The 17,561-nt window shown below is 47.1% G+C and overlaps 2 protein-coding genes across 4 annotated transcripts in view; both read right to left on the reverse strand.

Moving 5' to 3' along the window:
• The window catches only part of LOC115171696 (brain-specific angiogenesis inhibitor 1-associated protein 2-like protein 1), a 73,545-nt gene that overhangs the window by 37,051 nt on the left and 18,933 nt on the right, over window positions 1-17,561 (reverse strand). For 2 of the 3 annotated variants that reach the window (XM_029728744.1, XM_029728743.1), the window contains 3 exons: window positions 7,792-7,853; window positions 5,999-6,070; window positions 4,559-4,693 (listed from right to left, as the gene is read on the reverse strand). In XM_029728744.1, coding sequence (XP_029584604.1) covers window positions 4,559-4,693; window positions 5,999-6,070; window positions 7,792-7,853 — 269 coding nt within the window. The remainder of the gene's footprint in view (window positions 1-4,558; window positions 4,694-5,998; window positions 6,071-7,791; window positions 7,854-17,561) is intronic. The other variant, XM_029728745.1, reaches the window with a different exon arrangement.
• LOC115171698 (uncharacterized) lies at window positions 12,131-16,250 on the reverse strand. The gene is made up of 2 exons (XM_029728746.1): window positions 15,007-16,250; window positions 12,131-13,468 (listed from the first exon to the last, which is right to left on the reverse strand). The coding sequence occupies exons 1-2, from the start codon at window positions 15,184-15,186 to the stop codon at window positions 12,680-12,682; spliced, it is 969 nt and encodes a 322-aa protein (XP_029584606.1). The 5' UTR covers window positions 15,187-16,250; the 3' UTR covers window positions 12,131-12,679.

Consider the following 17,561-nt stretch of genomic DNA (forward strand, 5'->3'; position numbering starts at 1 on the left):
CGTGCCTCAGTAGGTTAAAGCACATACCTGAGACCAGGGCCCATATTCACAATGCATCTCATAGTAGGACTCTAGGGTCTAATCTTGGTCTTAAATCATAATGAATCTGATTATATATGGACAGGGGGACCTGATCCTAGATCAGCACTCCTACTCTGAGCTCTTTGTGAATACGGGAAAAAGCTAGTTTCTTCTAACAGCCGCTGTGCCCCAGCTGGGGTGGAGCGCCCCAGAGCCTGGCGAGAGACAAGGACCAGGCTAGCGTGTGGAGCGCCCCAGAGTCTGGCGAGAGACTAGGACCAGGATAGTGTGTGGAGCGCCCCAGAGTCTGGTGAGAGAGACTAGGACCAGGCTAGCGTGTGGAGCGCCCCAGAGTCTGGTGAGAGACTAGGACCAGGCTAGCGTGTGGAGCGCCCCCAGAGTCTGATGAGAGACTAGGACCAGGCTAGCGTGTGGAGCGCCCCCAGAGTCTGGTGCGAGAGACTAGGACCAGGCTAGCGTGTGGAGCGCCCCAGAGTCTGGTGAGAGAGACTAGGACCAGGCTAGCGTGTGGAGCGCCCCAGAGTCTGGTGAGAGACTAGGACCAGGCTAGCGTGTGGAGCGCCCCAGAGTCTGGTGAGAGAGACTAGGACCAGGCTAGCGTGTGGAGCGCCCCAGAGTCTGGTGAGAGAGACTAGGACCAGGATAGCGTGTGGAGCGCCCCAGAGTCTGGTGAGAGAGACTAGGACCAGGCTAGCGTGTGGAGCGCCCCAGAGTCTGGTGAGAGACTAGGACCAGGCTAGCGTGTGGAACGCCCCAAGTCTGATGAGAGACTAGGACCAGGCTAGCGTGTGGAGCGCCCCCAGTCTGATGAGAGACTAGGATTAGGATAGCGTGTGGAGCGCCCCCAGAGTCTGGTGAGAGAGACTAGGACCAGGCTAGCGTGTGGAGCGCCCCCAGTCTGATGAGAGACTAGGACCAGGATAGCGTGTGGAGCGCCCCAGAGTCTGGTGAGAGAGACTAGGACCAGGCTAGCGTGTGGAGCGCCCCAGAGTCTGGTGAGAGAGACTAGGACCAGGATAGCGTGTGGAGCGCCCCAGAGTCTGGTGATAGAGACTAGGACCAGGCTAGCGTGTGGAGCGCCCCAGAGTCTGGTGAGAGAGACTAGGACCAGGCTAGCGTGTGGAGCGCCCCAGAGTCTGGTGAGAGAGACTAGGACCAGGCTAGCGTGTGGAGCGCCCCAGAGTCTGGTGAGAGAGACTAGGACCAGGCTAGCGTGTGGAGCGCCCCAGAGTCTGGTGATAGAGACTAGGACCAGGCTAGCGTGTGGAGCGCCCCAGAGTCTGGTGAGAGAGACTAGGACCAGGCTAGCGTGTGGAGCGCCCCAGAGTCTGGTGAGAGAGACTAGGACCAGGCTAGCGTGTGGAGCGCCCCAGAGTCTGGTGAGAGAGACTAGGACCAGGCTAGCGTGTGGAGCGCCCCAGAGTCTGGTGAGAGAGACTAGGACCAGGCTAGCGTGTGGAGCGCCCCAGAGTCTGGTGAGAGACTAGGACCAGGATAGCGTGTGGAGCGCCCCAGAGTCTGGTGAGAGACTAGGACCAGGCTAGCGTGTTGAGCGCCCCAGAGTCTGGTGAGAGAGACTAGGACCAGGCTAGCGTGTGGAGCGCCCCCAGAGTCTGATGAGAGACTAGGACCAGGATAGTGTGTGGAGCGCCCCAGAGTCTGGTGAGAGACTAGGACCAGGCTAGCGTGTGGAGCGCCCCAGAGTCTGGTGAGAGACTAGGACCAGGATAGCGTGTGGAGCGCCCCAGAGTCTGGTGAGAGAGACTAGGACCAGGCTAGCGTGTGGAGCGCCCCAGAGTCTGGTGAGAGACTAGGACCAGGCTAGCGTGTGGAGCGCCCCAGAGTCTGATGAGAGACTAGGACCAGGCTAGCGTGTGGAGCGCCCCAGAGTCTGGTGAGAGACTAGGACCAGGCTAGCGTGTGGAGCGCCCCAGAGTCTGGTGAGAGAGACTAGGACCAGGCTAGCGTGTGGAGCGCCCCAGAGTCTGGTGAGAGAGACTAGGACCAGGCTAGCGTGTGGAGCGCCCCAGAGTCTGGTGAGAGACTAGGACCAGGATAGCGTGTGGAGCGCCCCAGAGTCTGGTGAGAGACTAGGACCAGGCTAGCGTGTGGAGCGCCCCAGAGCCTGGCGAGAGACTAGGACCAGGCTAGCGTGTGGAGCGCCCCAGAGTCTGGTGAGAGAGACTAGGACCAGGATAGCGTGTGGAGCGCCCCAGAGTCTGGCGAGAGACTAGGACCAGGCTAGCGTGTGGAGCGCCCCAGAGTCTGGTGAGAGACTAGGACCAGGCTAGCGTGTGGAGCGCCCCAGAGTCTGGTGAGAGAGACTAGGACCAGGCTAGCGTGTGGAGCGCCCCAGAGTCTGGTGAGAGACTAGGACCAGGCTAGCGTGTGGAGCGCCCCAGAGTCTGGTGAGAGACTAGGACCAGGCTAGCGTGTGGAGCGCCCCAGAGTCTGGTGAGAGAGACTAGGACCAGGCTAGCGTGTGGAGCGCCCCAGAGTCTGGTGAGAGAGACTAGGACCAGGCTAGCGTGTGGAGCGCCCCAGAGTCTGGTGAGAGACTAGGACCAGGATAGCGTGTGGAGCGCCCCAGAGTCTGGTGAGAGACTAGGACCAGGATAGCGTGTGGAGCGCCCCAGAGTCTGGTGAGAGACTAGGACCAGGCTAGCGTGTGGAGCGCCCCAGAGCCTGGCGAGAGACTAGGACCAGGCTAGCGTGTGGAGCGCCCCAGAGTCTGGTGAGAGAGACTAGGACCAGGCTAGCGTGTGGAGCGCCCCAGAGTCTGTTGAGAGAGACTAGGACCAGGCTAGCATGTGGAGCGCCCCAGAGTCTGGTGAGAGAGACTAGGACCTGGCTAGCATGTGGAGCGCCCCAGAGTCTGGTGAGAGAGACTAGGACCAGGCTAGCGTGTGGAGCGCCCCAGAGTCTGGTGAGAGAGACTAGGACCAGGCTAGCATGTGGAGCGCCCCAGAGTCTGGTGAGAGACTAGGACCAGGCTAGCGTGTGGAGCGCCCCAGAGTCTGGTGAGAGAGACTAGGACCAGGCTAGCGTGTGGAGCGCCCCAGAGTCTGGTGAGAGAGACTAGGACCAGGATAGCGTGTGGAGCGCCCCAGAGTCTGGTGAGAGAGACTAGGACCAGGCTGGCTGGCTGGCCATCCTCCTCTCTTTCATGTTCACGAAATTGTCTATGACTCTGTCATACAGTACACGGTTTTAGTTTTTGTTGTCCTAGGCTACCTGGCTAAAATGCTTGCTCTCTAGACTAACTTCCATTCATGGGCAACGTTAGCTAGTTAACATTAGCCTTCTACATCTAGCTACATATTGAATGTCCATCTCTCAGTCCAGGGGCACAATGTATTTTATGGTTGGATCAGAATTGTAGTTATAAGCATTGGCCAGTACGGAGAATTAAGTAAAACCACAAGTCCAAATCCTTTTCTCCATCCATGGCTAATTTAGGAAAGGGCCAATTTTAGCTAGCTCGCTAGCCACCGGAGGACAACTGCACAACAAAGTGCAACAATTGAAGTTGTTTTTAATCGATTCCATATTTCTCTGTGATAGGAGTAAAGCCAAATCCAAACTGGCTTCCCTTGAATATTTTTCTGTTGTGTGCCAGGACTATTCACAGTTGAGCTCACTCAGTTTAGCTCAATGCTGATTGGCTATTATTTAATACTTTTTTATTTTATCAAGGGAGGCAAAATGCTCGCTGGCTTCCCTTACATTCAATGCTACGGGCGGCAACAATATCTTACTCTTTATGACCAGACAGCATCAGATAGATGGCTACACATATAGTGGCAGAGGGGCGCTGTTTCGCTTACTCGGATGCAACAAAAATTAGGAAAGCACAGAAAGACGAAACATACATTATTTAATGTTATTTCTTGGTACATTTTTGTGGGAAGCCTTGGTATCCATGAATACACACCACTGGACTAAAGAGGTTTATCTTTCTTTGTCTCAGTCTGAAGCGGCATGTGTGTGTGTGTGTGTGTGTGTGTGTGTGTGTGTGTGTGTGTGTGTGTGTGTGACAGTATGTGTGTAGGAGGCATCGACTGGATCTTCCAGTATAACAACATGCGTGTGTGTTGGTGGGGGAGGGAGGAGGCACAGTACAGAGAGGTGTATTAATGGAACTATCCAGAACACCAAACAACACAACACACACAGTGTACTCATGCATGAGGGCATTGTCTGGGAACTTGGATAATGTTACATTGGGTATGATCGACACTATCTCGTATGTCGAAGGTGTGTGTGTGTGTGTGAAATTGAGAGAGAGAGAGCGAGTGTGAGTATGTACAGGTGTGTGTATGAGGGTGGCAGGTAGCCTAGTGGTTAACAGCATTAGGCCAGTAACTGAAAAGTCTCTGGTTCAAATTCCCAAGCTGACTAAGTGAAAAATCTGCCGATGTGCCCTTGAGCAAGGCACTTAACCCTAACTGTTCTTGTAAGTCGCTCTGGATAAGAGTGTCAGTTAAATTACTGAAATGTGTGGGTCAGTCCTCACCTCACTCTCCTTGTTTTCGTACTTGTTGGTGTTCTTGCCCTGGCTCTTCCTCCTGAGTTTCTTCAGGTCAGACTGCGACCTCTCCAGAGAGTCCTGCTTCATCTTGTGCTCTGTCTGATACCTCTTAAAGGTGGCCTGGATGGGTGGGAGGGAGAGGGGAGGTGGGGGGGAGAGGGGAGGTGGGGGGGAGAGGGGAGGTGGGAGGGAGAGGGGAGGTGGGGGGGAAGCACCCGTGAACACCTGGAACCATCTCTAGACAGTACAAGTAGCGTTGATTTTAAAAAGTATATTTTCCTTTTTGGAAAAAAAAAACTTTTCAGTAATATCATTAAATGTAATGTCACTAAGTATTAAAGTGCTTCGTTTTTAGTTTCATTGATTCAATGGTAATTAGCCTTAAATGCTATGTTTGATTATAGGCATTAGTAGAAAGGGTGGACACAGAGATTAAACCCCAGTCTCTGGTGGGGAGAGATGTACATGTGCCATATGCTGTGAGCGTTACCACTCAACCACGGCTCTGAACGGCATAAGTCATTGTTGCATGTTTATCCTATTCCCTTTATAGTGAACTTACTACTTTTGGGCCCTGGTGAACAGTAGTCCCCTAGAAAGGGAATAGGGTGCCATTTGGGATGCAGACAGTGTGTTCACTGTGATGTAGGTAGGCAGTAGACAGGATTCTGTGGTCACTGTGGTGTAGGTAGGCAGTAGACAGGATTCTGTGGTCACTGTGGTGTAGGTAGGCAGTAGACAGGATTCTGTGGTCACTGTGATGTAGGTAGGCAGTAGACAGGATTCTGTGGTCACTGATGTAGGTAGGCAGTAGACAGGATTCTGTGGTCACTGATGTAGGTAGGTAGTAGACATGATTCTGTGGTCACTGATGTAGGTAGGCAGTTGGTCGGGATTCTGTGGTCACTGATGTAGACAGGATTCTGTGGTCACTGATGTAGACAGGATTCTGTGGTCACTGATGTAGACAGGATTCTGTGGTCACTGATGTAGGTAGGCAGTAGACAGGATTATGTGGTCACTGTGATGTAGGTAGGCAGTAGACAGGATTCTGTGGTCACTGTGATGTAGGTAGGCAGTAGACAGGATTCTGTGGTCACTGTGATGTAGGTAGGCAGTAGACAGGATTCTGTGGTCACTGTGATGTAGGTAGGCAGTAGACAGGATTCTGTGGTCACTGTGATGTAGGTAGGCAGTAGACAGATTATGTGGTCGCTGTGATGTAGGTAGGCAGTAGACAGGATTCTGTGGTGTAGGTAGGCAGTAGCCAGGATTACGTGGTCACTGATGTGGTAGGCAGTAGACAGGATCATAGTTCCAGGGATGAGGCATGGGGGGCAGTTCTCAGTGATATTCCCATGAGCAGGAGGGAAGGCCGTTTCCATAGAATCACATAAGCACACATACATACAGTACAGTACTTACTGTCATGTATTTTACATCCATGTCTGTCTTCCTCTCCAATTCAGCTATTATCTCGCTGTGAAACCTCTTAAACTGCAGGTGAGGGGAAAGGGGGATGAGAGGGGGAGAGACGGTGAAGGGAGAAAGGAGGGGGGATGCACACTGATTAGAGAAGGGACTGTTATGATGGAGTGAAGGAGATGTGTCAGTGGAAAACAGTAAAAAGAATGTTGGAGGGATTTGAGAGCCATCCTTGAGTTGTGTTAGCAAAGGTGTTTGTGTGTGTTTGCACGGTTGTGTATGTGTGTGTGCCTGTGTGCAAGAAAGAGAAGAAAAGATTCAAGACTATATGAGTGAGTCATAGCTGAAACGTAATGCAGGGATGCCCTCCTCTCTCTCTCTCTCTCCCTATATCCCTCTCTCTCCCACTCTAATCAGTATGAGGGGGAGCGCAGGCATCTCTTACATCACCGTGGCCTTGTGGTGGCAAACCGACGCCCACTGGTGCCATTCGGTCAACGAAAACCCCACGTCCTCTCACGAAGAATTAGAGACTGTCCCTGCAACCCACGTCTCCTCAGTCCTCTCAAACAACAACCCTGTTAGCTGCTGCGTCAAATCTCTAGGTGCCTTAGTGCAGGGAATCCCAACTGGCGGCCCATGGGCCGAATTTGGCCCGCGGTTGGTTTTATTTGGCCCGCCAAGTTTTCTGAGCAAAAAGAACATATCTATATATTTATTTTTAAATATAAATCAGCTCCAAGTGATTTTAATTTGGGAAATCTGTTCCCAAGTATTCCCTCGCATAATAGAGAGCCACGTGATCATATACAAATGAAAGCAAGGTTTGAAATTATTATGTTTTAGTCCAATATTATATCTGTTTGGGCATCTTGGGTCAATTTGCAGTCCACAAATGATTTGTAACTATGTAAAAAATCTGCCCGTGGCTGGATCTAGTTAATGATCCCTCCTTTAGTTAAACTGCTCTGCTTTCCGTAGACACACCATGCATGACAACGCCTCCTCCAATCGCCAACTCTTTAATGGAATGAAGGAATTCATATTGTGACTCACACATACAGTCAGCAGAGGCCTTGACTAAAGAAGTAATCATCTAGTTTTTCAAAAGCATCTGTAATCTGACTACAGTATTTTTTGCTGGTAATGTAATTAATTACAGTTACAGTATTTTTTGTAATCCGATTACAAGTAACTGATTACATGAATAAGTGTCTCCCTAACCTTGTATACTTATGATATATTTTTTAAATAGTTTGTAGAATAAGTTATTGTATGCCAACCATAACTACAGGCCTTGACAAGTGTGACTGTCATCAACAACAGTTCCCAGAGGCCCCGTCACAGGGCATGTTCAGACCTGCTCCCGTCCTATAAACAGGCTGTACACAATAACCAAACAGGTGCAACTTTTCCTCTAGCTTGTTTGTTTTCTCCTCATCATCTTTGCTTTTTCTGTCCCTTGATGTTACATAGAAAGAGAAACACCATCCTGTGATTACTAATGGAGGGAGTTGAAGAGGGGGAAAGAGAAAGAGATATTTGTGTTTGAGAGGAATTAAAAAGGGTACATTGTGTTACACAGCAGAGAGAGAAAAAGAGAGAGGGAGAGAGAGAGAGGGCACACTGGGCGAGGCAAGTCATGCAGGGAATTAAACAATAGATGACGCAAACACTCATGTACACACACGCACCTTGCAGAACCCCCACACAGACACATCTTGCAGAACACACACATCTTGCAGAACACACACACACACACACACACACACACACACACACACAGTACTCACATTCTCCTCTAGCTCAAGGTGAACTTTCCTGTGGACCTCGGATATCTCCATCAGCACAACGCCTGTGGCGAGAGAGAGACATACACTGATTGGCTGCTTGGCTCGTGGGGGAAAACAAGATTAGGGTTTCGGTCAGATTCTCTACCCTTCTCCTGAAGTGTGCACTATTGGACATTATCTACCCTTCTCCTGAAGTGTGCACTATTGGACATTATCTACCCTTCTCCTGAAGTGTGCACTATTAGACACGATCTACCCTTCTCCTGAAGTGTGAACTATTAGACACGATCTACCCTTCTCCTGAAGTGTGAACTATTAGATATGGACTGGTGGAAGGAATATGGTGGATACTTGTTTACACCAATCCAATGTTTTAAAATGCATGTGGGGGAGTGTACACTTCTTTGTGAAGGGGTATCTGAACAGAACCCCCCAAAAGGGTAGTCCATACGATGTACATAGTCTCAAATGGTTGCTTTCCTTCATGAGAGAAAAGACATACAGTACACATCCCTCTGACATGTGCTGAACTGACAAAAAGGTGGGGAATGGAAACAATGTTGACAACGCCGACAGAACAGTGATTTATTTGTGAGATGCTGTCACACTCATTTATCATGTTCAGTAGGGCACACCGAAGCAATGTGTTGCCAATGGAAATCTGTGTCGTTATTGGACAAGCTCAGTTTGTATCTCCTACGGTTCAGTCCATTTCAACACGTTTTCTCCCTACTGAATAAAACCCAGGATGGCTTTAATTCAGTTGTAAACTAAAATTGACCCTATTAATATTCGCTAACGTTGAGGAAACAGTGTGTCGTTACCACCTGCAGTTAGATAATCAAAAACAGCTCTAACTGCAGGGAACCAAAAACAATATCACTCTTTGCATGTTCCTCAACAGCCAATCAAAAATGGATTAAAACGTAATAACACCATAAAGCAACTGGAAATCGCAACACCCAATTCATGCAGGTAGCCTAGTGGTTAGAGTGTTGGGCCAGTAACTGAAAGGTTGCTGGATCAAATCCCCGAGCTGACAAGGTAAAAATCTGTCGTTCTGCCCCTGAGCAAGGCAGTTAACCCACTGTTCCCCAGGCACCGAAGACGTGGATGTTGATTAAGGCAGCCCCCCTGCACCTCTCTGATTCAGAAGGGTTGGGTTAAATGCGGAAGACACATTTCAGTTGAATGTATTCAGTTGTACAACTGACCAGGTATCATCCCCCTTTCCTTTCACTAATAAGGATCCACCCACATGGCACTTCTGAGTGATTATCACAATACGTGTTGCTAATAAATGGATGAAAGTATATTGTTTTACTGATGCCTCTATCGTAACACGTTAAATCAGGTGACTCATCTTAAGCAGTCTCACACAGAGAAACCTACAGTACCAGTCAAAGTTTGGACACCTACTCATTCATGGGTTTTTGTTTTATTTTGTACTATTTTCTACATTGTAGAATAATAGTGAAAACATCAAAACTGTGAAATAATCTATATGGAATCATGTAGTAACCAAAAAAGTGTTAAACAAATCAAAATATATTTTATATTTGATATTCTTCAAAGTAGCCACCCTTTGCCTTGATCACAGCTTTGCACACTCTTGGCATTCTCTCAATCAGCATTTCAATTAACAGGTGTGCCTTCTTAAAAGTTAATTTGTGGAATTTCTTTCCTTCTTAATGCGTTTGAGCCAATCAGTTGTGACAAGGTTGTGACAAGGTAGGGGTGGTATACAGAAAATAGCCCTATTTGGTAAAAGACCAAGTCCATATTATGTTAAGACATGAAGGTCAGTCAATCTGGAACATTTCAAGAACTTTGAAAGTTTCTTCAAGTGCAGTCGCAAAAACCATCAAGCACTATGATGAAACTGGCTCTCATGTGGACCGCCACAGGAAAGGAAGACCCAGAGTTACCTCTGCTGCAGAGGATGAGTTCATTAGAATTAACTGCACCTCAGATTACAGCCCAAATAAATGCTTTAGAGTTCAAGTAACAGACACATCTCAACATCAACTGTTCAGAGGAGACTGCGTGAATCAGGCCTTCATGGTCAGATTTCTGCAAAGAAACCACTACTAAAGGACACCAATAAGAAGAAGAAACTTGCTTGGGCCAAGAAACATGAGCAATGGACATAAGACCGGCTGAAATCTGTCCTTTGGTCTGATGAGTCCAAATTTGCGATTTTTGGTTCCAACCGCCGTGTCTTTGTGAGATGCAGAGTAGGTGAACAGAAAAATATATTTGTTTAACACTATTTTCATTACTACATGATTCCATATTTGTTATTTCATAGTTCTGATGTCTTCACTATTATTCTACAAATGTAGAAAATAGTAAAAATAAAGAAAAATCCTTGAATGAGTAGGTGTGTCCAAACTTTTGACTGGTACTGTACATAAAACTGAATATAATCAAAGCATATAATCAGCAGGAAGTAAGGGATTCCTTTGTTAATCCCACCCCTGTGTAATGTATCTCCTGAAACCATCATGTCAATATCTGAGTAGCTACTAACCCATGGAGGAGTGTGTGTGAGCCCTGTGACTAGACCACTTCCTGGACTGTAGGCCTACACAGTATGACGTAAACCTGGGTCATGTTCATTAGTTTTAAAATGTTTCCAGATGGAAAACTAAAATGAGCATTTCTTATTGGACAAGTCCAAGTATAGTCCCTCCTTGTTTCAGTGTGTTTTCTTTAGTTTGGTTCCTTTTTGAGCAGGAGCCAAGCTGGTCCTCCCTCTGATTAGGCCACCTCCTACTCTGTATGTCAGACTACACAGTAGGCTATATGATGTTTATCTGAGGAAAGCTTTGACTGTGTCTGGAGAGAGATGTTCCATTCCATGTCACCCCAGGCTATAGGCTGTCTGTCCCTCTTCTGTGGCACAGAGCTAGCAGAGAGACTACGTCAGAAAGCTCTGATCAAACACCACAAGAGAGTAGTTTAATAATACAAAACAATAGACAGAATGTTCCATACTGGGACACAATGGCAGGGGAGAGGAGAGAGGGCAGAGGTCGAGTGGTTCAGTACATTAACTACACTAGTGAACTATACACTACTCATCTAGTATTTCCATATTATTCAACTGTGTTTGTTTACAGCAGGCAGTGATGGCTCTGCTCTGAGAGAAATACCCAGAGAGGAAAGTGCTGTTGTGACAGTATGTGACTGATCATTGATCAAACAAACCCAACCCAGGCGTTTCTGGATGGTTTGACATGAAGCAAGCTTTGTTCACTTACTGTTGAACATTGCATAATGAAGGTTAGTATTTTTCAATGGTTATATTGGATTAGTCATAATCACATGAACAGTCAAATGCATTTAACTTCAAAATCATTACACGGTCCAAGATAATACATGTGACTAAATGTCTCAATGTACCAACAATTTGTACACAGACATACATTTCATGAATGTTGTATTCACATGTTATGAATACATAAGCTGCTGTGATATGGTGGAACATACAAATAAACACTGTGTGATATGAGCCAGGCCCAGCGCCACTCTTTATTAACCCCTGGATTACAATAGCTAAACACTGTCCTAAGACACTTCCACTCCCTGTCCCACTGTGTGTCCTAAGACACTTCCACTCCCTGTCCCAGAGTGTGTCCTAAGCCACTCCACTCTACCTCTCCCGAGTCTCCCAGTCTCCAGCCCCACCCTGCCCTGTGGCTGGCATACTCACCACAGTTCAAACAACATCGCTGACTAAAGGGCACCAGAACATCCTGGTAAATGTGTCCTTTGTCAGGACATGGGGGGGGGGGGAAAGAGAGAGAGAAAGAGAGAGAAAGAGAGAGAAAGAAAGAGAGAAAGAGAGAAAGAGAGAGAGAAAGAGAGAAAGAGAGAAAGAGAGAAAGAGAGAAAGAGAGAGAGAGAGAGAGAGAGAAAGAGAGAGAGAGAGAGAGAGAGAGAGAGAGAGAGAGAGAGAGAGAGAGAGAGAGAGAGAGAGAGAGAGAGAGAGAGAGAGAGAGGGAGGGAGTGGGGTAGATGAGACGGGAACAGATAGTGGGGTGGCACTAGGAGAAAAAGGAAGGAGAGATAGAGAGAGGGGCCTGTGCAGGGAGAGAGAAAGCTCTGTGAAAGAAGCCTGTGCATGGCACCATGTTCAGACCCCTGACCTACCATTCAACTTATCCCATTGTTAGTGTCACTTAAATCCAGATCTCTCTCACCACAAAATAATTCACCAGTTAGAAAAGTAGCAAAGTATCCATTGACAACACAGCTCCTTCATCTCAGCTTAACTGCTGCTACAATACCTTGAAAATGTAGCTCGCAATGTCCTACTGATTACCACGTTGACTTTTTGTATAACTAAGTTTCAAGAAGGAGAATGTTTTGATGCTGATCCTAAAACTAAGTGGAGACTGGAAGGCATATATTTTGCACTAACAACAACCCAACTAATAATGTGTTTATATGCAGTGCGTATGGACAGAATGTTGCCAAGCAACAAGTGAAGCACATGGGGATGTTTGAAACTTACTTCTCAGCCTTAAGTGTCCCGCTTGCGTCGCCTCATTACCTAGCCTTTGAGGTGGCGCAATCGGCTAAGATGCTGAAGGGAGGACGGTCATGTGGGCTAGCAAGGCAGAAGTCCAGAGTTTGCGCCAGATATGAGCTGAAGGAAGGAAGTGGTACTCGCTAAGCAAGCAGTGTGACGTCCTTTACACAAGCATGGTCAATTGAGCGCAGTGTGAAGCACAACCCTGTCTAAATGGACAATAGCCTAGTAGAAATACTGACAGTATTATCCAATGGTTTAACCCAATCAAACTAAAATAACCAATTGTTGTTAATGGTCCTGACTGACCCATGAGTATGGTCTGTCTGTGGTAGATGTGGTGTTGGGTTAATGGTTCTGACTGACCCATGAGTATGGTCTGTCTGTGGTAGATGTGGTGTTGGGGTTAATGGTTCTGACTGACCCATGAGTATGGTCTGTCTGTGGTAGATGTGGTGTTGGGGTTAATGGTTCTGACTGACCCATGAGTATGGTCTGTCTGTGGTAGATGTGGTGTTGGGTTAATGGTTCTGACTGACCCATGAGTATGGTCTGTCTGTGGTAGATGTGGTGTTGGGTTAATGGTTCTGACTGACCCATGAGTATGGTCTGTCTGTGGTAGATGTGGTGTTGGGTTAATGGTTCTGACTGACCCATGAGTATGGTCTGTCTGTGGTAGATGTGGTGTTGGGTTAATGGTTCTGACTGACCCATGAGTATGGTCTGTCTGTGGTAGATGTGGTGTTGGGTTAATGGTTCTGACTGACCCATGAGTATGGTCTGTCTGTGGTAGATGTGGTGTTGGGTTAATGGTTCTGACTGACCCATGAGTATGGTCTGTCTGTGGTAGATGTGGTGTTGGGTTAATGGTTCTGACTGACCCATGAGTATGGTCTGTCTGTGGTAGATGTGGTGTTGGGTTAATGGTTCTGACTGACCCATGAGTATGGTCTGTCTGTGGTAGATGTGGTGTTGGGTTAATGGTTCTGACTGACCCATGAGTATGGTCCGTCTGTGGTAGATGTGGTGTTGGGTTAATGGTTCTGACTGACCCATGAGTATGGTCCGTCTGTGGTAGATGTGGTGTTGGGTTAATGGTTCTGACTGACCCATGAGTATGGTCTGTCTGTGGTAGATGTGCCGTCCTTGGCCAGCTCTCTGCTATCTCTCTCAGAATGTCCTTCTTGATCCAAATCAGTCAGGTTTCAAGACTGGTCATTCAACTGAGACTGCTCTTCTCTGTGTCACGGAGGCTCTCCGCACTGCTAAAGCTAACTCTCTCCTCTGCTCTCATCCTTCTAGACCTATCTGCTGCCTTTGATACTGTGAACCACCAGATCCTCCTCTCCACCCTCTCCGAGTTGGGCATCTCCGGCGCGGCCCACGCTTGGATTGCGTCCTACCTAACAGGTCGCTCCTACCAGGTGGCGTGGCGAGAATCTGTCTCCGCACCACGTGCTCTCACCACTGGTGTCCCCCAGGGCTCTGTTCTAGGCCCTCTCCTATTCTCGCTATACACCAAGTCACTTGGCTCTGTCATATCCTCACATGGTCTCTCATATCATTGCTATGCAGACGACACACAATTAATCTTCTCCTTTCCCCCTTCTGATAACCAGGTGGCGAATCGCATCTCTGCATGTCTGGCAGACATATCAGTGTGGATGACGGATCACCACCTCAAGGTGAACCTCGGCAAGATGGAGCTGCTTTTCCTCCCGGGGAAGGACTGCCCGTTCCATGATCTCGCCATCACGGTTGACAACTCCATTGTGTCCTCCTCCCAGAGTGCTAAGAACCTTGGCGTGACCCTGGACAACACCCTGTCGTTCTCCACTAACATCAAGGCGGTGACCCGATCCTGTAGGTTCATGCTCTACAACATTCGCAGAGTTCGACCCTGCCTCACACAGGAAGCGGCGCAGGTCCTAATCCAGGCACTTGTCATCTCCCGTCTGGATTACTGCAACTCGCTGTTGGCTGGGCTCCCTGCCTGTGCCATTAAACCCCTACAACTCATCCAGAACGCCGCAGCCCGTCTGGTGTTCAACCTTCCCAAGTTCTCTCACGTCACCCCGCTACTCCGCTCTCTCCACTGGCTTCCAGTTGAAGCTCGCATCCGCTACAAGACCATGGTGCTTGCCTACGGAGCCGTGAGGGGAACGGCACCTCCGTACCTTCAGGCTCTGATCAGTCCCTATACCCAAACGAGGGCACTGCGCTCATCCACCTCTGGCCTGCTGCCCCCCCTACCTCTGAGGAAGCACAGTTCCTGCTCAGCCCAGTCAAAACTGTTCGCTGCTCTGGCACCCCTATGGTGGAACAAGCTCCCTCACGACGCCAGGACAGCGGAGTCAATCACCACCTTCCGGAGACACCTGAAACCCCACCTCTTTAAGGAATACCTAGGATAGGATAAAGTAATCATTTTGTCTGTGGTAGATGTGGTGTTGGGGTTAATGGTTCTGACTGACCCATGAGTATGGTCTGTCTGTGGTAGTTGTGGTGTTGGGTTAATGGTTCTGACTGACCCATGAGTATGGTCTGTCTGTGGTAGATGTGGTGTTGGGTTAATGGTTCTGACTGACCCATGAGTATGGTCTGTCTGTGGTAGATGTGGTGTTGGGTTAATGGTTGACTGACTGACTCATGAGTATGGTCTGTCTGTGGTAGATGTGGTGTTGGGTTAATGGTTGACTGACTGACTCATGAGTATGGTCTATCAGTGGTAGACGTGGTGGTAGACATGTGGTGGGGCTTGGTGCTTTGAGCTCAGTAATACCTATTAAATGAGCCATGAGGAAAATCATGAATGGTACTAGGGATGTGACAAATGGAAAAATGTTAACGTTCATCAGTTTCCCACATGAATTCACAGTGCAGCTGCGCTGCTGCCAGCAACGGTTTGGGTCTCAAGGTGCGTCCCTTTCAGATGTTTAAGCATTGCACATGTTTTACCATTACTGTACCTCAATTCCACCTCGCAAAGTTGGCATTTCCTTATCATTTAACTTCTCAAAGTATTGCCATACAGGACTTGGCCGCTGTAGCTGCATGGCGACGACCTGGTGGTGGAGAATAGACTGCCAAATAATTGATTCCTCGACTCCTTGCACGTCGACTTCTTTGAATAATGTGGCTTATACAGGTATATTTTATATTGACATTTCTGACCACTTTCCAATTGTCCACTTCTCTTTGGCAGATGGAAATGAACAGATGGAAATGATTAGTAGCATCAAATGTAGAACATTTAACTTAAGTAATAGTGAGCTCTTTAAGATGCTGATTGATGATATTTAATGGAATTTTTTTTATAATCAGGCCGATGTGGAGTCTACTTACCAGACTTTTCTCATCTTTCAATTCTGTATTTCCCAACTGCTTTCCCTTAGTTAAACAACGTAGGAAAGCAGCAGAATGGTTCTGGAAACCTTGGTTTGCAACCGGTCTTAAAAAAAGTTGTATAAAAAGTTTCTCACAAATACCTCTCCCCTGAATTCTGCAAATTACAAAAAGTATAAAAACATGTACTCACCTACTTCAGATATCCTATTTTTTATTTATTTTTACTAACAAATTCCAAGAATCCTTATATAAAGCCAACATGGAAAGTCATCAACAGACTGTTGAATAAGAAAAAGGCATCTACAACCATCCCATCTCAATTTATTGTTGGAAATCAGACCTATAGTGATCCTGATGTTATTTCATGTGAATTTAATAACTTTTTTGTGAATGTGGGTTCCTCTCAGTCAAAGAAATTTGAGAAAACTGATGGCAATCCCTTGGATTACATTAAGGGACATTTCCCTTCTCTGCTTCAGTTTGATCCTCCTGATGTAATAGAGGTGATGGAGGTACAGTGCCTTGCAAAAGTATTCACCCCCTTGGCGTTTTTCCTATTTTGTTGCATTACAACCTGTAATTTAAATAGATTTTTATTTGGATTTCATGTAATGGACATACACAAAATAGTCCAAATTGGTGAGTTGAAATGAAAAAAATTACTTGTTTCAAAATATTCAAAAACAAAAAAAATGGAAAAGTGGTGCGTGCATATGCCTTTGCTGTGAAAAACTTAAATAAGATCTGGTGCATCCAATTACCTTCAGAAGCCACATAATTAGTTAAATAAAGTACACCTGTGTGCAATCTAAGTGTCACATGATCTCAGTATATATACACACCTGTTCTGAAAAGTCCCAGAGTCTGCAACACCACTAAGCAAGGGGCACCACCAAGCAAGAGACACCATGAAGACCAAGGAGCTCTCCAAACAGGTCAGGGACAAAGTTGTGGAGAATTACAAATCAGGGTTGGGTTATAAAAAAATATCCAAAACTTTGAACATCCCATGGAGCACCATTAAATCCATTATAAAAAAATTAAAGAATATGGCACCAGAACAAACCTGCCAAGAGAAGGCCGCCCACCAAAACTCACAGACCAGGCAAGGAGGGCATTAATCAGACAGGCAACAAAGAGATCAAAGATAACTGTGAAGGAGCTGCAAAGCTCCACAGAGCAGATTGGCGTATCTGTCCATAGGACCACTTTAAGCCATACACTCCACAGAGCTGGGCTTTACGGAAGAGTGGCCAGAAAAAAGCCATTTCTTAAAGAACAAAATAAGCAAACACGTTTGCTTATGGAAGAAGGTACTCTGGTCAGATGAGACTAAAATTGAGCTTTTTGGCCATCAAGGAAAACACTATGTCTGGCGCAAACCCAACACATCTCATCACCCCGAGAACCCCATCCCACAGTGAAGCATGGTGGTGGCAGCATCATGCTGTGGGGATGTTTTTCCATCGGCAGGGACTGGGAAACTGGTCAGAATTAAAGGAATTATGGATGGTGCTAAATACAGGGACATTTTTGATGGAAACCTGTTTCAGTCTTCCAGAGATTTGAGACTGGGACAGAGGTTCACCTTCCAGCAGGACAATAACTCTAAGCATACTGCTAAAGCAACACTCGAGTGGTTTAAGGGGAAACATTTAAAATGTCTTGGGATGGCCTAGTCAAAGCCCAGACCTCAATCCAATTGAGAATCTGTGATATGACTTAAAGATTGCTGTACACCAGCGGAACCCATCAAACTTGAAGGAGCTTATAGAGACATACCCCAAGAGACTTGCAGCTGTAATTGCTGCAGGGGGGGGATGAATAGTTATGCATGCTCAAGTTCTGTTTTTTTGTCCTATTTCACAATAAAAAATATTTT

This window comes from Salmo trutta, chromosome 32, assembly GCF_901001165.1.
Source record: "Salmo trutta chromosome 32, fSalTru1.1, whole genome shotgun sequence".
Classification (NCBI taxonomy): Eukaryota; Metazoa; Chordata; class Actinopteri; order Salmoniformes; family Salmonidae; genus Salmo; species Salmo trutta.